The 16,883-nt window shown below is 33.5% G+C and overlaps 1 protein-coding gene across 1 annotated transcript; it reads left to right on the plus strand.

The window, feature by feature from the left end:
- Positions 1–9,469: 9,469 nt before the first annotated feature.
- On the plus strand, positions 9,470–16,819 carry LOC113493968. The gene is made up of 6 exons (XM_026872031.1): positions 9,470–9,562; positions 10,397–10,576; positions 10,811–11,138; positions 13,009–13,148; positions 15,063–15,501; positions 16,469–16,819. Exons 1-6 carry the CDS (start codon positions 9,470–9,472, stop codon positions 16,549–16,551), a joined length of 1,263 nt encoding a protein of 420 aa, XP_026727832.1. The 3' UTR covers positions 16,552–16,819.
- Positions 16,820–16,883: the final 64 nt, after the last annotated feature.

Genomic DNA, 16,883 nt, shown 5'->3' on the forward strand with positions numbered 1-16,883 from the left:
CAGCACAATTCAGTAATACTCTTAATTGATTTAAGACCTAGATGGTCGGTTTTTAGAACATAATCTATCAAAGCATAATATATGTATCTAAAAAGTATTTAGAAAACTTAAGGCTATTTCAGAAGTTTTTGCCCAAAAATTTTAAGTAGGTACATCTTATTATTATACAAAGCCATTAAAATAACGAATGTATTTCTTTAGAAGGTGTTCTTACCAAGACATGAAATGGTAAAACATATAAAAGAAACCAAATAAAAAAATTTGACGACTCGAGATAATTTTGATCGGATCATTATGACGAAGGTATTTCCATACTGCACCTATAATTACCGAGGTAATATAATTACAGGGTTTTTGTGACAGCTAACGAGGACTGCATGAAACTGTTTAATGCATACCTTTTAAATGAATTGTATGACTCATCAACCGTTTAATCCTGTTTTAATAAAACTTAACGGGCAAGTCAGGAAGTCTTTAATACACCTTTTTAGAATCCATTTACTCGGGCAATGATAAATAATACACTTTTTTCTCTGGAACAAAAGGCTTTGTGCTTAAAAAACATTCGCGTTAATCCCCGTATTTTATGTTTAAGTAAAGTAAAAAGCAAACATTAAAATTTATAGAAATATAAAAGTATATAACTTTAATTGCTTAGTTTTCTGCTGATTATTTAATTTGCTACACAATAAAATACGAAAAATCAATTTACTTTTACTTTACCTCAAATCTATATCTATATCTATACTAATATATAAAGCTGAAGAGTTTGTTTGTTTGTTTGTTTGAACGCGCTAATCTCAGGAACTACTGGTCCAAATTGAATTTTTTTTTTGTGTTGAATAGACCATTCATCGAGGAAGGCTTTAAGCTAAAAACCACCACGCTGCGACTAATAGGAACGAAGATACAATGGAAAATGTGAAAAAAAACAGGGCAGGTAGGTATAAATCATAACTTATATCTTCTACCCACGGGGACGAAGTCGCGGGCAACAGCTAGTTGTTGAAATAATATTCAAAACGGTTTCATTCCCGTGAGAAAGAATTATAACAAGCAACGCTGCGGGGCGATGTAGGTGAAGATTCCATTCATTTATTGCACGTTCGACATTAAAAAGCACTTTTCAGCAAACAATAGTTTAATTTATTAATACAAATACACTGTAAAGGTTTCTCCACACATTGGATGAGCATTGCGGCTTCCTTGCTCTGCTTGCCATGATATTTTTACAAACCCTCTAAAGCAGACTTTCAAAAGAGTGCAGTAGAATTCTATCCTGATTTGACTGGTCGATTTCTAAAGCAGAAGGCTTTCGGGGTTCGTTTCCCAACCAAGACCAATTTATGAACAAAAGTCTCTAGTGTGTGCTAGGCTATTAATCATCTTTTTAAGATGCACATATTTATATTGGTTAAAATGTGGACCATTATTTGTATTTTATTGCTTATCAAATGGTATCCGATTCGCAGCGCTTTCTGCGTATTAAAATAATAAGGATACCACAGTAAGACGGCCGTATATAAATATAATAAATATTCTTATCCTGCAAAATCCGCATGATCTTTGGACTTACCTTTACCGATACCTCGCGCGTATCTAGAAATCTTTAGATAAGAGTGTAGTCATTTATAAAAGCACTAACTCCTTATAAAACCAATGTTAAAAGGAACAAATGTGTATTTTATAGTTTTAAATAAATGAACTGAGATATGGAGAGTAAATAAATGGTCGTTTGTTTGAACTGAGAATAAAACAGTTATTACTTTTATGTATTGTTGTAGGTTGATATTAAATATAATATTTTTCATAATACTGTACCAGAAGTTTATAATATGTTTTTCAATTGATTCCTCGGTCATACTTTAGTTTCTTATTTCATTCGTTTCAATTTTATCCTCATTCATATTTTATTACGATTGTTAAATAATTGATCTTATTTATTCAGTTTCAGCTGATCCCCGTAAGACTGGAAGTTAATGAAAAACTTAACTTGGGGAAAAATACAGGCAGAAACAAAACGAAAACAGAAATAAATTAATTATTTTCTGTTTATTTTGGGATGAAAGCTTTCTATTCATTTCAATTTCCCAGATAAAGTATTTCTGTTGCCGCCATAACAACAACAAATAAAATAACAACCGCTAAGCAGCGACCAATATTAATTCACTTCTTTTTTTTTTTAGCCTTTTTGACTTACTTAACTTTCAAGTAAAAGTGAAGCAAAAATAATTAAGTACCTAAAACTTAATTATTTTTTAATAATTCAACTTCAATGTCTTACTGATTTATGGGACCAATCTTAATCTGTTAATTACACTATACATTCCTAATAAACAATCTTAGATAGAACACATTTAATTAAGCGTCTCACGGAAGGCGTTGGCGCTTGTCCTCTCGTAATTAAGTAAACTAAATACAATAAAAGCATGTGAGAGTCCTACGCAGGACTCGCCACAGTGGTTGGTAGCTCAGGTATTTGATATTTAAAGGGAATAAAGGCGAGATATATTTATGTGTTGAATTTTCATTATTAAAATACTTCCTATCATTATCGTCGCTGTTGCTTATACATACATATTTAGTCAGGTGTAGAATGCGAAAATAAATGAGCATTAACTAATATTTTTGAAGTGTAGGTAAATAAATTGCTGTAGTTTTATGTTGTCTATTCTTAAAAAAAAAATATATATTTTTAATACAAAATCTATTTTTTAAATAAACTTTACTGACACTCTATTCTCTCGAAATGAGAATACTCTCAATACTTTTGAGTCCCTCTAAAATAATTTACGGTAAATTGAACAGTTTTTAGGCAAAGCATGTAAAACACAAAATATCACTTAAAATTATACTCCAGATTATTTCAGATACTTCAAATGATATCTGATCTATTACTGAGAAATCACATCCGCATTTTAGAGAACATTTTCCAAACAACTATTTCTTGTAAAAAGTTACTCTAAATTATCCGTCAGTCACGCAAGATGGCGTCGCAATTGATAACGAATATCATTTTATAAACTAGATAGATATAGGCAATTTATTTCTAGACATAATATGCTTCAATGTTAGGATGAGCAAGGACGGATTTTACGGAAATGTAAAACGAAGATCACGAAATTAATTTTCCGTTTGCCTGAAATTGAGTTCTGCGTTCTATTGTTTTTAATGAAGTACAATTCTAAACCGGGCAAACTTACTAAACGTATAGTATACCAAAAGTAAAGGGAAACCTAAGGTTCGCTTCTTATTTCACCATTTTTTTTTGGTTGGAAAAGCATTTTGGTGAAGGCTGTCAACTGCTCTGAAGTCTGTTTGTACTGGAAGTAAGTATGTTTGACTGCAGTAGAATGAACTGAATTAATATTTCAAAAGTTTCAGAATATATCTTTCTACCTTTTAGATGATCTCAACTACAGCTCCTATTTCGCTTTGTAATTTTTGAACCTGATCCCAGCTAATTTGCACCTAAGATCAAGTTTAATGGTGAAATTGTCCCTCAGACAGGTTGTGATTAATGTGCGTCTGTGAGAATGTTCGCGTAGCTACAACTATGATTTAATAGAACGGGGATGTAAGCGATGCTTAGACGGGATCTAGAGGTTTGTATGAGTTATGTGAGCATCGATACCTCTAACGATAATAAATTACTGAATTCAGTACTGGATAATAGTTGTATCATATTTCAGTGGAGATGTTAGATATTTAAGCAAATATTACGTTAAAACTAGCTGTGTTTTGCCTTTTTTTTTCAGCCATTACTTTCCCACTGCAGGGCAAAGGACTCCCTCAGATTCTTCCACTCTGTCCGGTCTATTGCTTTTGCCATCCACTGTTTGTGGTACGCATCCAGTTCGTCGCGCCATCTCATTCGAGTTTTGCCTTATAAAAGAAAAAAATGACATACCAATAAAAAACACATATTCTCAGATCTACCATTTCGGAGGAATTCACCTACAAATATCTATTTATGACACGAATAACTTATTTCTTGGTTGTAAAAAAATAAGCATGTTTCATTTTACAGAAATGTTAAACTTAAGGCCTGAATCCTTCCAGTAAATATCTCTTCAAAAAAGGCGTGAAGGTTACTCTGTATAAAAGCTTGCGAATAAAAAATTTATTGTCCTCACAGCATAAATCTCATGCAGCTAAATGTTAACAATAGTGTCACACTAATTACATTTAATTTGGTCTACTTAAGCTTCACACAAGCGAATTAAACAAAATGGTACTTTACGTGCAATTTTCATACTTTAACCAGCAAAAAACAGTCGAATCTACCTAATTTGAAGCTTTAAATATATTTATGTCGTATAGTTCATTGTGCTTCCTAGAAGAGCAAGTAAAAAGGACGATTCATCCATGCCAGGATAGACAAGTTGATTCAATTCCCACCAAGGAATCTACCATCACCACTTCAACTAATATGATTGCAGATGCGGGAGAGAGATGGTGCTCTACGTCATGTAGCATGCTGTCTCGCTTCAACACATGCAGCAGTCTTACATTAAAAGGTCGTAATAGCCTTTCAGATATTTCTAACAGCTTGCCCGACGTATCCCATTGCAATCTGTTGATCTTGCGCCATGATAAATGTCTTTACTTTAAAGTACTGCCGACCAACCACACTGTTTTGTACTAGCCAATTAGTATGTGCCATTCTATTAATAAATGGAAATATTATCTCATTTTGTTTAGTGACTTCTGTGCTTGTAGTATTTTTTTTGCAGTATTTCCCTGGGTCTTGGATACTAGATAAAAAATGTCAATTTAACACTTTAAAAGGTCATTCAGATACTCAGAATTAATGATGACACAAAACTGATTTATTTATCTTCATTTACTAGCAGTAGCCCGCGGCTCCGCTCGCGTGGTGTATTGGTGTAAAATCTAATATTGTTTTTTAATCAAATAACACAATCCCTACGTTACATCTTATCCCTCCAAGAACATGGGTGCAAAGTTTTATGATGATTGTTTAAGTATTTTACGCGTAAAGCGTAACAAACACACTTACATTCTCATTTATAATATTAGTGGAGGTTAAGCCACAAAAATATGCAAAACATGGTAACCAGTATATTCCATAAAATTGTAAAGCAAGAGCTTAAGACTCAATTAAAGTAACAACCCCATATCGCATCCATCTAAATACACCACAAAAGCACCTCCCAACTTCCTTATCGTGCTCACAATAAAAAACCATCAAAAAGGACTTTAACAATAAAAATGATGACTCATTTTCAATAAACGCAAATAATAAAATCAATAAAATCTTAAGGTATTGCAGAACGAGCGCACCCTTTTAGGCTTTCCTTACATCCTGGCTAAAACTAGATCCCACGTATGTATAGTCAAGTACTTGTTTTCGTTCTGCGACGCTATATAAGCTAGGCTTTGCTTTTAGCCCTGACATTGTCCTGCCGGTCCACAGCCTACAAGGATCGAGATGAGAATCGTACTTGTCTTTCTGGTGTACGCTGCGTGCGTGACGGGTGACACGAGCGTCGGTAGTACAAGGCAGAAGAGGCTGTTATGTGAGTACTTTAATTATTATTATTTTTACTTCAACACAATTAAATAATAATCTTTGTAAATCATCATCATGAAAGTCAAAGAGCGGGGTACCTACCTACTAAACTAGAATTTAAAGTCGTAGCAGATTAAAACAAAAAATAATTAGTACAATATAATATATTTAGTACAAAAAAGAAGTTCTTTTCCGTGCTTGCATTTGGTAAACTGACTTATCCTTGTAACGTGGTTTTCAAATAAAATAAATTAAAACAGAGCTTCGGATTTTCACCTTTGAAGTATCCAAACGATATACTTCTAACATCAAAGCCAGGCGCAAAGTAAATGATCCATCGCGCACATAATACATTTCACATGCAGCACTATTGATCATCGCGCTCACTGCGTGGTCCTGATTTTGGTTCAGATTCCCTCTGTCTTACTCTATATTCTACTTTCTATTTTCTATGATTATCTTCTACTACACTTACTATGATATTAAATCAGGTTTTGTTTCATATTTCAAAGAACGATTTTTAGTTGAAGTTTTTTTTATGTTTACCGGCTATTTAGAATTTCTTCAACAACTTTTGAAGAAGAACTTTTTTTTTTCATTTAAGTACGTCTATCTAATAACTTTTTAGTTTCATTTCCTTTAAGAGTACAATGGCTACGCTTTCATGTTTGGGTTTATCACCTTAAACTTACATATCCTCCAAACAAACAAGTAATGAGTTTGACCATGTTCATGACTGTGTATATGTTTCAACAAATAACGGTCATGTGTAATTTTGTTTTCTCAAGAACACTATTTAATATGTTCAATTGAACAAACATTTTACATTTCGTGTAAATCCTCATATACTTAGAATACCCTAAGGGTAAAACGGAACCCTATTACATAGGCTGCGCTATCTGTCCGTCCGTCTATCACGGATAACATACACAACTGATGTGTTGTGTATGTTATTTGATACATTTACTTCAATTTTTATTTTTGTTGTCATCTTTTGTATGTGTTACCACGTATTTTTCTTTATTTAAGCTCACAAGGCTTATTATGCATGATGTGGTCACCTGTAATTACGGAAGCACAAGAACTCTGTAGCTTCTTTTTCTCTTGTATAGCATATAAGGTGTATTCTTTGTTGGTGATCCATATAAGTGAATAAATAAACATTACCAGGCTGCATCTCATGAACATTCATTTTACTAGTGAGTACGCTCATACATCATGAATACGTCATGAATTTGATAAGTGATAAATTTTGTTGTAAATTACTTTTCGATTTGAACGGAACCCTCAGGGGTATCATAGGCCGGGTTTTTTTTTAAGTCGGTTCCAATAGCAAGAGGTACATTTATAGGGAATTACCCGGACGTGAGGACATATTGATCATGACATTTTAATTTTATTATCACTTGTCATTATTACTCAGGAACTGAATAAACCAATTATTGAGGATGTGGTAATGATTCAGAAATCAAATTACAAAGAAAATAAGAGTATTGAGTTTTACGTTTTGTCCTATCCTATAAGTATTGTTTGAATGAAGGATGTGCTTTGATGTTTTAATGTAACTTTCAAATCAATTCCTTTATTGGTGGTATTTTGCATTTTATGTAAGACGTAAGTTTACAAATTTATCTGTCTGAATGTATTTGGTGGGCTTTTCTACCAATTATCCTTTGAAGCCCTTTTACGCATAAAAAATAGGGAATAATTAGTAAATATGACGACATTTACTTAATTATCAAAAACAAAAAATATGAGAACAATCTGCGTCGAAAACAACAAGTATAAATGTACTGCCCATGTTTTAAATATTATAACTGAACCTCCTTGGAGTGTTGTAAATATGCTTTATCACAACCAACAACTGCACATCGCGATTTTATCCGTAATAGTATTTTTACTAATCAAAACAGCTAATTTCGTACTGAATTTCTTAAGAATTACTCCAATGTTTTAGGTATGATAAAGTAATAAACATCTGTGCTTACAAACTTTTATAATTACAATGTATGAAAATGAAAAAAACATTCGCGTCGCGTCGCTAAGGGTTACACGTAAGCAAAACCTTTGGGTGACAAATAAATTTAAGACCCAATTTCAAATCTGTTAGAGGAAACAAGATACAGTTTAAAAAATTGCAGTCCAGCTATAACGTTTTATGATACTGAAACTTTTGTAAAATGGACGGACAGCGTACCCCTTGGGTACGAAACCCCAAAAAGCAACTATTATTTTATCAAAATAGTTGAATGCCATTGTTAATGATGACATATAAAAGTGCAGTCATAATTATTCTCGGAAGATAAAAAATCAATTCATAACTTAACAGGTGTAACACGAGTAGATTTTTGTTCCTAATCATATTTTACTAAAATCAATTATTATACGATCACATTAATATTCGGTCATAAATTAGTACCACCTAGTAAAGTTGTGGAAGCGGGACAGAGCGCTACATGGCATATAGCGGCATCTTTCTTCCACAGCCGAACGGTTTATCTTGCAAAGCTGGGAAAGGAAGAGCCAGAAATACTTAAGAATGAACATAGGAATGTTTGCGGATGAAAATAGAAATGTTATCTTAGAATTCTGATTTGCATTGCATATCTCGCTTAATCGAGATTCACACGGTAGCTGATCATTCTTTAGATTATATACATAGAAGCATGGCAGTGCAGAATCCAAGTCGAGTACACTCGTCGACGCAAAGGTAAACGCTTGACTGTTCAGAGTTAACATGGCACTTCAATGTTAATCTTTTTTGTTGCTGTAAATATGAAATGGAATTAAGAAACAAATAGTTTGAAGGTTTCGTTTATAAATTGATACATTATTTTTAGAAAAAGAAACCGTGAAGCGCTTATCTATTTAATAAGTTACGGATTACATTAATCGGGATAACCCAACTTAGAAAACCCAACCATAGTCCTTAATGAGTTACTGAGCTGACGCTGATTAACAACAATTCAAAAATAGCAAACGAATCCGACGTACGCAACAAATGCAAAACAATAGAAACATAATATATTTACCACATACTGTATACAAAAAGTGACTCACTATAATTTAGTTAATAATACCATTGAAATATGTAGACATCACAACGGTCCTCATACTTTACATATATGTATAAGACTAGTTTTCTCTCCCCCCCTGCACATTACACCTAAACAACAGTAATATTCCGACTCTATCCTCCCGTCACTCTCAGCGTCTCAGCGTACATTCCATGCAGGTATATAATTACGCAGGACCCTCGCTGGCGATCCTTTGATGTGTAATAACACTTGTAACACGCGGGATGACGAGTAGTTAGGATATCTCGCTATCGCTGGTCACTCGCGGTCAATGATCTTTGTTTTGCTTTTGCTTGGGACCTTTTAAACTTTGCGTTTCAATGTAATAAAAAAAGGTTATATGGTTATTTGTGATTTTATCAACGTTAAAAGTATTGATGATGATGTTTTAGAAGTGAATAGCAGGTTTTACTAATTTTGGGGTTTGAGAAGCAATCTTTTTTTTGGCCCGAGCTTTCCACGTAACATCTTTTAGCATTTTATGTCGTTATACCAAAAAATCGAAAGCCGGTCATCGATACTAGCTGACACCTTTTTGGTAAACATGTAAAATTAGAAAATTAATGGCAGGTGAAAAGTATGCTATAATTTCAAGCACACTTTCCCGCTCGCATAGTAAGTTACAGGATTAATCATAAATCAACCCATCCAATTTCTATCCCGAATAGCCATTGTCCAATGTATTACCATTACCAAATCGAATAAAATAGCAGCTAAAAGTACACATCCAAGAAATGTCACAATTGCAAAAAAAAACAATAAAATACCCAGGCATTTTAACTTCCTTCACTTCCCAAGTGACTGACAAACAACACTCCACACTCCTGCCTTATTTATAAGTACGTGTTAAGGATTTATGGCCGTAGTACTAAACGCTTGGAGAAGCGATGCGTCTTGCAGTCCTTTATTTTGTCCATCTACCGTCGTTAAGGCCGATTCACACGTCGACGTGAGTGACACACAAAAGTATCGTGTAAGGACTAAGACCTTTATTTGGTAATGCTGGTTTTAATATTTTGAATATTGTGATATTCAGGTAGTATTTAAATAGAATGGGTATGTTGATGTTAGGCTAGTATTTGTATTCTTAAAAAAAACATGTCCACGTAGATAGACTAAGTGTCTAGTGCGATTATGATTGTACCAAAATGCCTTGTGTCATTCTTATTATCTTTGAAAAATTTCTACAATAAACTTTGTCGTTTCCAATTAAATGAAGATTTCAACTTGAACAGCTTAAATACGAAAGATCCTTCAATAAATTTTAGGATATAAATAATGTATTATAAACATGTATACAGCCCTTTATTCTTAAAGCGCCGGACACTTAAATAAATATTATTTTCCTTTCATTCAGCTGTCGGCGTATGTAAACATAGCCTTGTTTATATCGTGTGAGAGCAGATGGGATGTTACCGTCTTTTAATATGAAACATTGTATTGGGAACTGAATCATTTAGAAGAATAAATATTTGCAATTGAAAATAAATAACGCAATTAACTCTTGCGACTCTGAACTTGCGGCCTCCTGGCGGACTCCTGGCCTAAAAAATAATTTATTTTAGACCCGTCTTTGGCAGTATTTTTACTTTTCTTGTGATAATTGGAACGTTAGCATTATATGTAACAAAATCTACAACTTATTTTGAAGTTTTCAGAATTTTAGATAATGAATAATATTATAAATAATCCATAGTAACTCTGAATACTTCTCACTCAGTTTCTTTTTTAATATTTGATCGAACTGTGTACTCTTTTACTATTTCAAATTGCGTTCTAACAGTTTTTGTTAAACTTTTTATTATATGTCGTTTTATTTCCAGTTTATGACGAGAATGGCAACCTGGTGAAGACTTATTCCAGCCCGTACCCAAACAACCCGTATTTACAGAACCTGAGGCTCAATGCTGGACACCTGCCTTACTATGGGAGCTTCTTGAATCCCTTCTTTGGTTTTATTAAGGCAAGTTAAAAAAGCTAATAATTATAATGTTTTGTTTTAAGATACTAAAATCTATTGGTATTATTTCATTGAAAAAATTGCTTTAAAAAAATAATTTAACATATTTAAATAAAATTCACAATTCACATTAAGCTATTTTTTTTTGAAATTTTTCCACTATTGAAAAATATTTAACATTTTATATTACAACAAAACAATAAGCAAACCTTACAGTAGCGACTCTGACTCGCATTTACTTCACACTCATCTCAACCTCAACAGGATTTCGGCAACATATTCACCTTCACAATTCCAGTATCTAACGACGTGATACAGCAAATCCAAAGAGACCCGGATTACCACAACAAGCTGATGATAACACCAACTAAGGAGCCGGTTATTGAACAAAACCCTCTCTGTGAGGGGAGACGAACCCAGATACCTTCGCCAAGCCTTTGTAACAACTATCTGAACTGCTGGGATGGATGGGCAGTGGAGCAGGAGTGCCCCACTGGACTGCTGTTCTCGAATCAGGGGTACTGCGATTATTCTGATAATGTGAATTGTGAGAGCAGGAAACTGAGTGAGTAGCTTTCGTTTTTATTGTCTTATAGCTTGTTTAGGACTAGATGTGGAAGAGCAGTATTTTTTATGGCACAACTTGGAATAAGATAAGATTTGGGAAATACCAGTGTAGGTTGAATTGGTTGCTGGATATTTTCGTAATTCCATTTAATTTAACTAATTTAGAATCAAATAAATCCTTGTAACGTGAGATGAGCAACACATTACAAGCATTAGTGGATCACTTAAACTGTCCTAAACGCTCGGTCGGCAATCAAACTTGCGACTACTCGGCTATCCGTTTTGTCAAAACTTATTGAGTCTTATTGTAAAACTCGACAATAGCTTAAACAGCAAAAGATACACAGAATCTAAACTCAAAATTTTATAACCCCAAAATTTTAAAAACTTACACTTATTATTACATAATTAGTAGGGACTTAAACTAAATATTACTGACATAACAATCTTGCATAATTAAGAATGTTAATTAATCGATTGGATATTTGTAATGATTGTACATACTTTGTGACTAACTCCTTCGAGACTTACTACTCATTATACTGATAGTATCAACCCCCAGCTGGTATGTTCAATGTTTATTCTGGTTTCCTCAAAGGACCAACTGACCTGCTTACCCAATTATTACATAAAGTTCTTATAATTACAAACTCTTAGTCAGCATTATGTAATTTATGCGTAAGTTACATTTTAATTCTTTGACTTTCTTTGCTGTGATATCTAGTAATTCATTTTTTCTGCCTTTAGTTTTATACTCATAGTAGGAAGAATATCAATTGATTTCACCAAGTTAACAATAAATGTTTTCTGCGACCTTTTTTTACCCTAGGCTAAAATAGGCTAAATATCGTTCTTAAAAAATTTTCAAAAGAGCCTACGAGAATCTAAATGCATAACAATTATCTATGCAATAATAAATAGTAACGATTCTTCCTTTTTAGATACACTAGTCCGTCAAGAACAGATGACATTTGATCTATAAGTTACACTCAATATTTTATAGACATCTATTATATCGTATCAAAATAATATATTATTATACAAATCTTAAATTATAATGTTTTAAATATAAAATCTTAGTGAATACAACCGGAGAAATAAACGATTATGTTATCTCAAGAGAATGTCGTCACACGTGGAAATGTCAACGAAAGTTATATAAAATCTAGTTGTGTCGCCATGGTTACGAAATTAAACAAATATTTGATGACCGCGTTGGCCTAGTGGCTCTGGGTTCGGGTTATGAACTAAAAGGTCGCCGCTTCTAACTTTATACGTAACTAGTGTTACAATGTCTTTGATATTCAGATGGTTATGTCTGCGAAAAAGGTTTATGTCTATTAAGTTTTATATAACACGCAAACTTTATATTGTAGAAAAAAAAATAGGAATTTTAGCCAAATATTATAAATATTTTTGATAATAATTTTAAAAACTAAAACATAAATCAACTTTAAAACTACTGTTTCAAAAACGATGATTTTATGGATAATGATAAATCTCGGTTCATCCAATCCGAACTTCTAAGGTAACAAATATAAAAAATACAGACCAATTGAGAACCTCCTCCTTTTCGAGGTCGATTAATAAAATATACTTAATTCACTATATCCACATAAAGATCGTGTATGAAACCCTAACATGTACTTAGAAAAATATTGGTAAGCTCATTGAAGTTACTTAATGTCAAAAAAAAAACATTTATTTCTTCAACAAAGTAAACTTAACCGAATTGTGATCGTGAATATGACTGAAAATAATATTTCCCATATTATATTTAAAACAATAAATTAAATTTTAAATATTATTGTACTTAACCTTTATTCTATTAGATTGTTATTACCACTTTTTCCACATCACCTCAACAGGAGACCCACCTCCAACCCAACCTCAATGCAAGAAAGATTTCGAAGCCTTCCGCAACGCGTTCAACTGCAACGAGTTCTTCATATGTGTCGGCAGACAACCGGTGAAGTTCCAGTGTCCTGCTGACCTCGCATACAACCAGGTATGAATATATCTTCCGCATAGTACATAAAAAGCTTCAGTAATTAAAAATTGATGAATTGACATCGGTTTTTTAAGATCGAATACTTGGGAGGCAGTTCGATATATTGTTGATATAGTAGAGAATTTTTATTTATTTTAATTGATACGAGTATGAAATTGAGTGGGTAGTAAATTGTTATTAACACGCAAGGTGCATGTTGGTGCCTTACAAGCGAATCTCCATTTTGAATACCTGAGCTATTAATATGAAAGGTAGACCAAGTGAATTGGAGATTCGCTCAAACTAAAAACTTAAAATACGCGTCTGGTTTACGTACTCACTATATTAGTTGAATTTATAAGTATGGAAGTAGTATTTTCATGGCAATCTATAAAATTGCTGGACCGATTTTCACCTTCTAATTAAAGTCCCGTCGACTTTAATTAGAAGGTGAAAATGTACTAAAAATATCTTAGGCTACATTATAAAATAATAGTAAAAAAAAAATCTTGGACTTAGTAAAATTAAGTGTTTTTTGTTAAATTCCACTCGGACAAAGTCGCGGGTACAGCTGGTATATGACACTTTAACAGGCTTACCGAAGATCGACATAAATGTCTTCGGCAATGTTTTTTAATATTAATGCTAATCATTTTTCTTCCTGTCTCGCATTTAAATTATACTTTATGCTCCCTCTATCAGTATTTCGAGGTTACAGACAGCAGACAGCCAAATTTCTAGTGACCATTGACCTACGTGTGCTTCCATTTACATATTGAAATATAGAGTAACATTTTTAGGTTATATATTATGTAACGGTCATCTAAATGATATAACAAAAAAAAATTGAAGAAGGCAATTTCAGCATTTAGTTTCTAGTTTCAAACGCGATTGAAGTAAAATTCTAGATATAATCTTTTGGCAAAATAAAAAAACTAAAATCTATACTAATATATAAAGCGGAACAGTTTGTTTGTTTGAACGTGCTAATGTCAGGAACTACTGGTTCAAATTGAAAAAATATTTTTGTGGTGAACAGACCATTCATCGAGGTAGGTTTTAGGCTATAAACCATCCCGCTGCGACTAATAGGAGTGAAGATACAATAGAAAATGTGGAAAAAACAGCTTTCTACCCACGCGAACGAAGTCGCGGGCAACAGCTAGTTATTCATAAACCGGATGGTACGGAAACGTGACACCGCATTGCCGTCACAGACTCCTATTGCGATATCGTTCAGTTACCGCCTAGTCACGCCTAAAAAAGTTTCAATTCAAAAATGCCTTTGACAAAGTGGTGCAGTTGCACATCAAATAACACATTTAGTACCATGCCATACAAACATTAATCGACGCATGTAAATTTTGTGTGGAAATAAATTATAACTTTAAATTAAAACGGTTTTTTAAAAGCCATGCACAAAAATATTAGTTAATTTACATACGTACATAGGCTTGGCGTCATCTGCAGATCAGCTAGTTCTTGATATAGTCTTAAATAGTTCAATGACTCGTTTTACGTCTCAATGCTGTTCTTACGAAATGGAAATTCTTATTGCAATGTTATCACTTAAAATGGTTTTATAGTATTTTTATCGTAAGCCTACGCAATTAAATATTGTCTTTTTATCACTTGCCGTTCATACGAATTGACGATTTTATTTCCAATTCACATGGATTAAAATGTTTGTTTTCAATACCGGATCGTTTTATGGGCAATTTTGTAGGAACCTTAATAATACCAGATTGTACTATACACGCATGACTCGACGATTATACTGGTTAAGGATTTGTATCAAGCACTTAATGTATTTACGTTTCGGTGTAGGCATCTGTGATGATATAATTATCTATAAGTTTACCTGTTTTATTTATAAATGTCTGTAACCTTTCGCTATCTTTATCATTAAAGCTAAATTCTTTATAATTTCAGCTACTAGGTGTATGCGACTACCCAACTCGCGTGGACTGCTCATCGACTGCTACCAACCCTGGCGTCTTTGCTTCTCAGTCAACTGCCGTGCCATCTGCAATCATCCCACCGGCCGCTATCGTCCAACCTTCACCTATAGTCCCACCTGCATCTGTTTCACCATCAGAGCCTATAGCACCACCTGCACCGATTGCTCCTCCTGTGCCAATGGCCCCACCGGTCCCAATGGCCCCACCGGTCCCAATTGCCCCATCTGTGCCTTTAGCCCCAATAGCCCCAGCCTCATCGGAACCAAGTCCTGCAAGTCCTGCTCCTGGTACAATAGCTCCTGTCTTCGTTTCTTCCCCATCACCTGGTATATCCACCAGACCTTTACCTGTTTACGAGGACGGTGATCTTAAGACTATTTTCTCGGAAAATTCTATTGTTAATACTCAGAGTAAGTATTCATTTTTAATATTTAATATTAATCGATCTTATCTATCATCTTGTGATATAGCTAGCTTGTTGTGTCCCAGTATTAGAACATTTGTTAGGAGTACCAAAATAATATTATTGCAGGCTTATACAATTATAAAACTCTGTATACTTTTGCATCACATTTTTATGTCATGACATAAATAATTATAATATATTCAGGAGGTAAGCTACAACTACATAGGTAGATCTATAACAGGTTAAGCTACGCTTGATACGGTCGGTCGATGGCTGGGTGACCATATTATATCAGAGTCAGTTCGTCAGAGTTTAGAAAAGCAGAATAAATCTATATATTAACAATAATAAAATAATACTAAATATTATTAACAATTTTTATGCTTACGTTGAAATAGTATTTCGAATGTAATATCGTGTAATGTCGTTGGGAAATTTATGAAATATCTAGGTGCTGTCAATGTCTGTATATTTTATGAGATACTTATTGAGGTTTAATTATTTTTTCGACCTGATTACGGTTACAAATCAGTGCGTTGAGTAATCATAAGTGTGAGAATGTTTGGAATCATTGAATTTAATTTATTATTATTACAAAAGCCATTGTCATATTATTACAAAGGTTCACATTTTTATAAAGAGCTCTTGAAGTAAAACAACTTCGCAGCTAGTAACCAGCTATCAACGTTGGAATGGACAGTGTGATAAAATATCGAGTGACGTCACTAACCAGTACGCTTTTCACTAGCAAGTGTCGTTACTAGTCCCTACTGCCATATTTTTGAAGACTTTAAGTGGTTTTAATTTTCCTAACTTTTTGACGATATGATAAATGAAAAACAGGCTTTTCTATATTTTAGGAATTCTTGTCACGAAGACAACTTAGTTTTCTTTTCGCAAATACAATATTCATCCAAAGCCTAAGGTTTAAGTTATCTTGCTTTCTGTAACACTTCTCTTTTGTTTTTCAGGTTGGACCTCAACACACGTAGCGATGTCTCGTCAGGACGCCATCCGTCAGCTGCAACGCACCATCGCAAAGCTCAATGTATAATGCTGCGTCGCAACGCTTCTGCTACCTCCACTCGCTAACTAACCCAGTAATGTAGTGTAAACTATTCGTACTTTACTAAAGTTAGGCAGAATAGGGCGTGGACTTGGTACACTTGTAGCTTGGCTGTAGAATGTAGTAATAATAATCTGTTTCGATATTTACTTTATATCAGTGAACTAGTGATTTAATTGGCCGTAAATCTAGTTCAGTTGTGAGTGTTCCGCCCAGTATTATTAATATCTTAATTAAGTACAATATCTACAAATTGCATTTTAATTTATTGAAATGACTAAATAAACTCCATCTAGTATTTTGTTTGTTTTATACCCTTC

This window comes from Trichoplusia ni, chromosome 5 (assembly GCF_003590095.1).
Source record: "Trichoplusia ni isolate ovarian cell line Hi5 chromosome 5, tn1, whole genome shotgun sequence".
NCBI lineage: Eukaryota > Metazoa > Arthropoda > Insecta > Lepidoptera > Noctuidae > Trichoplusia > Trichoplusia ni.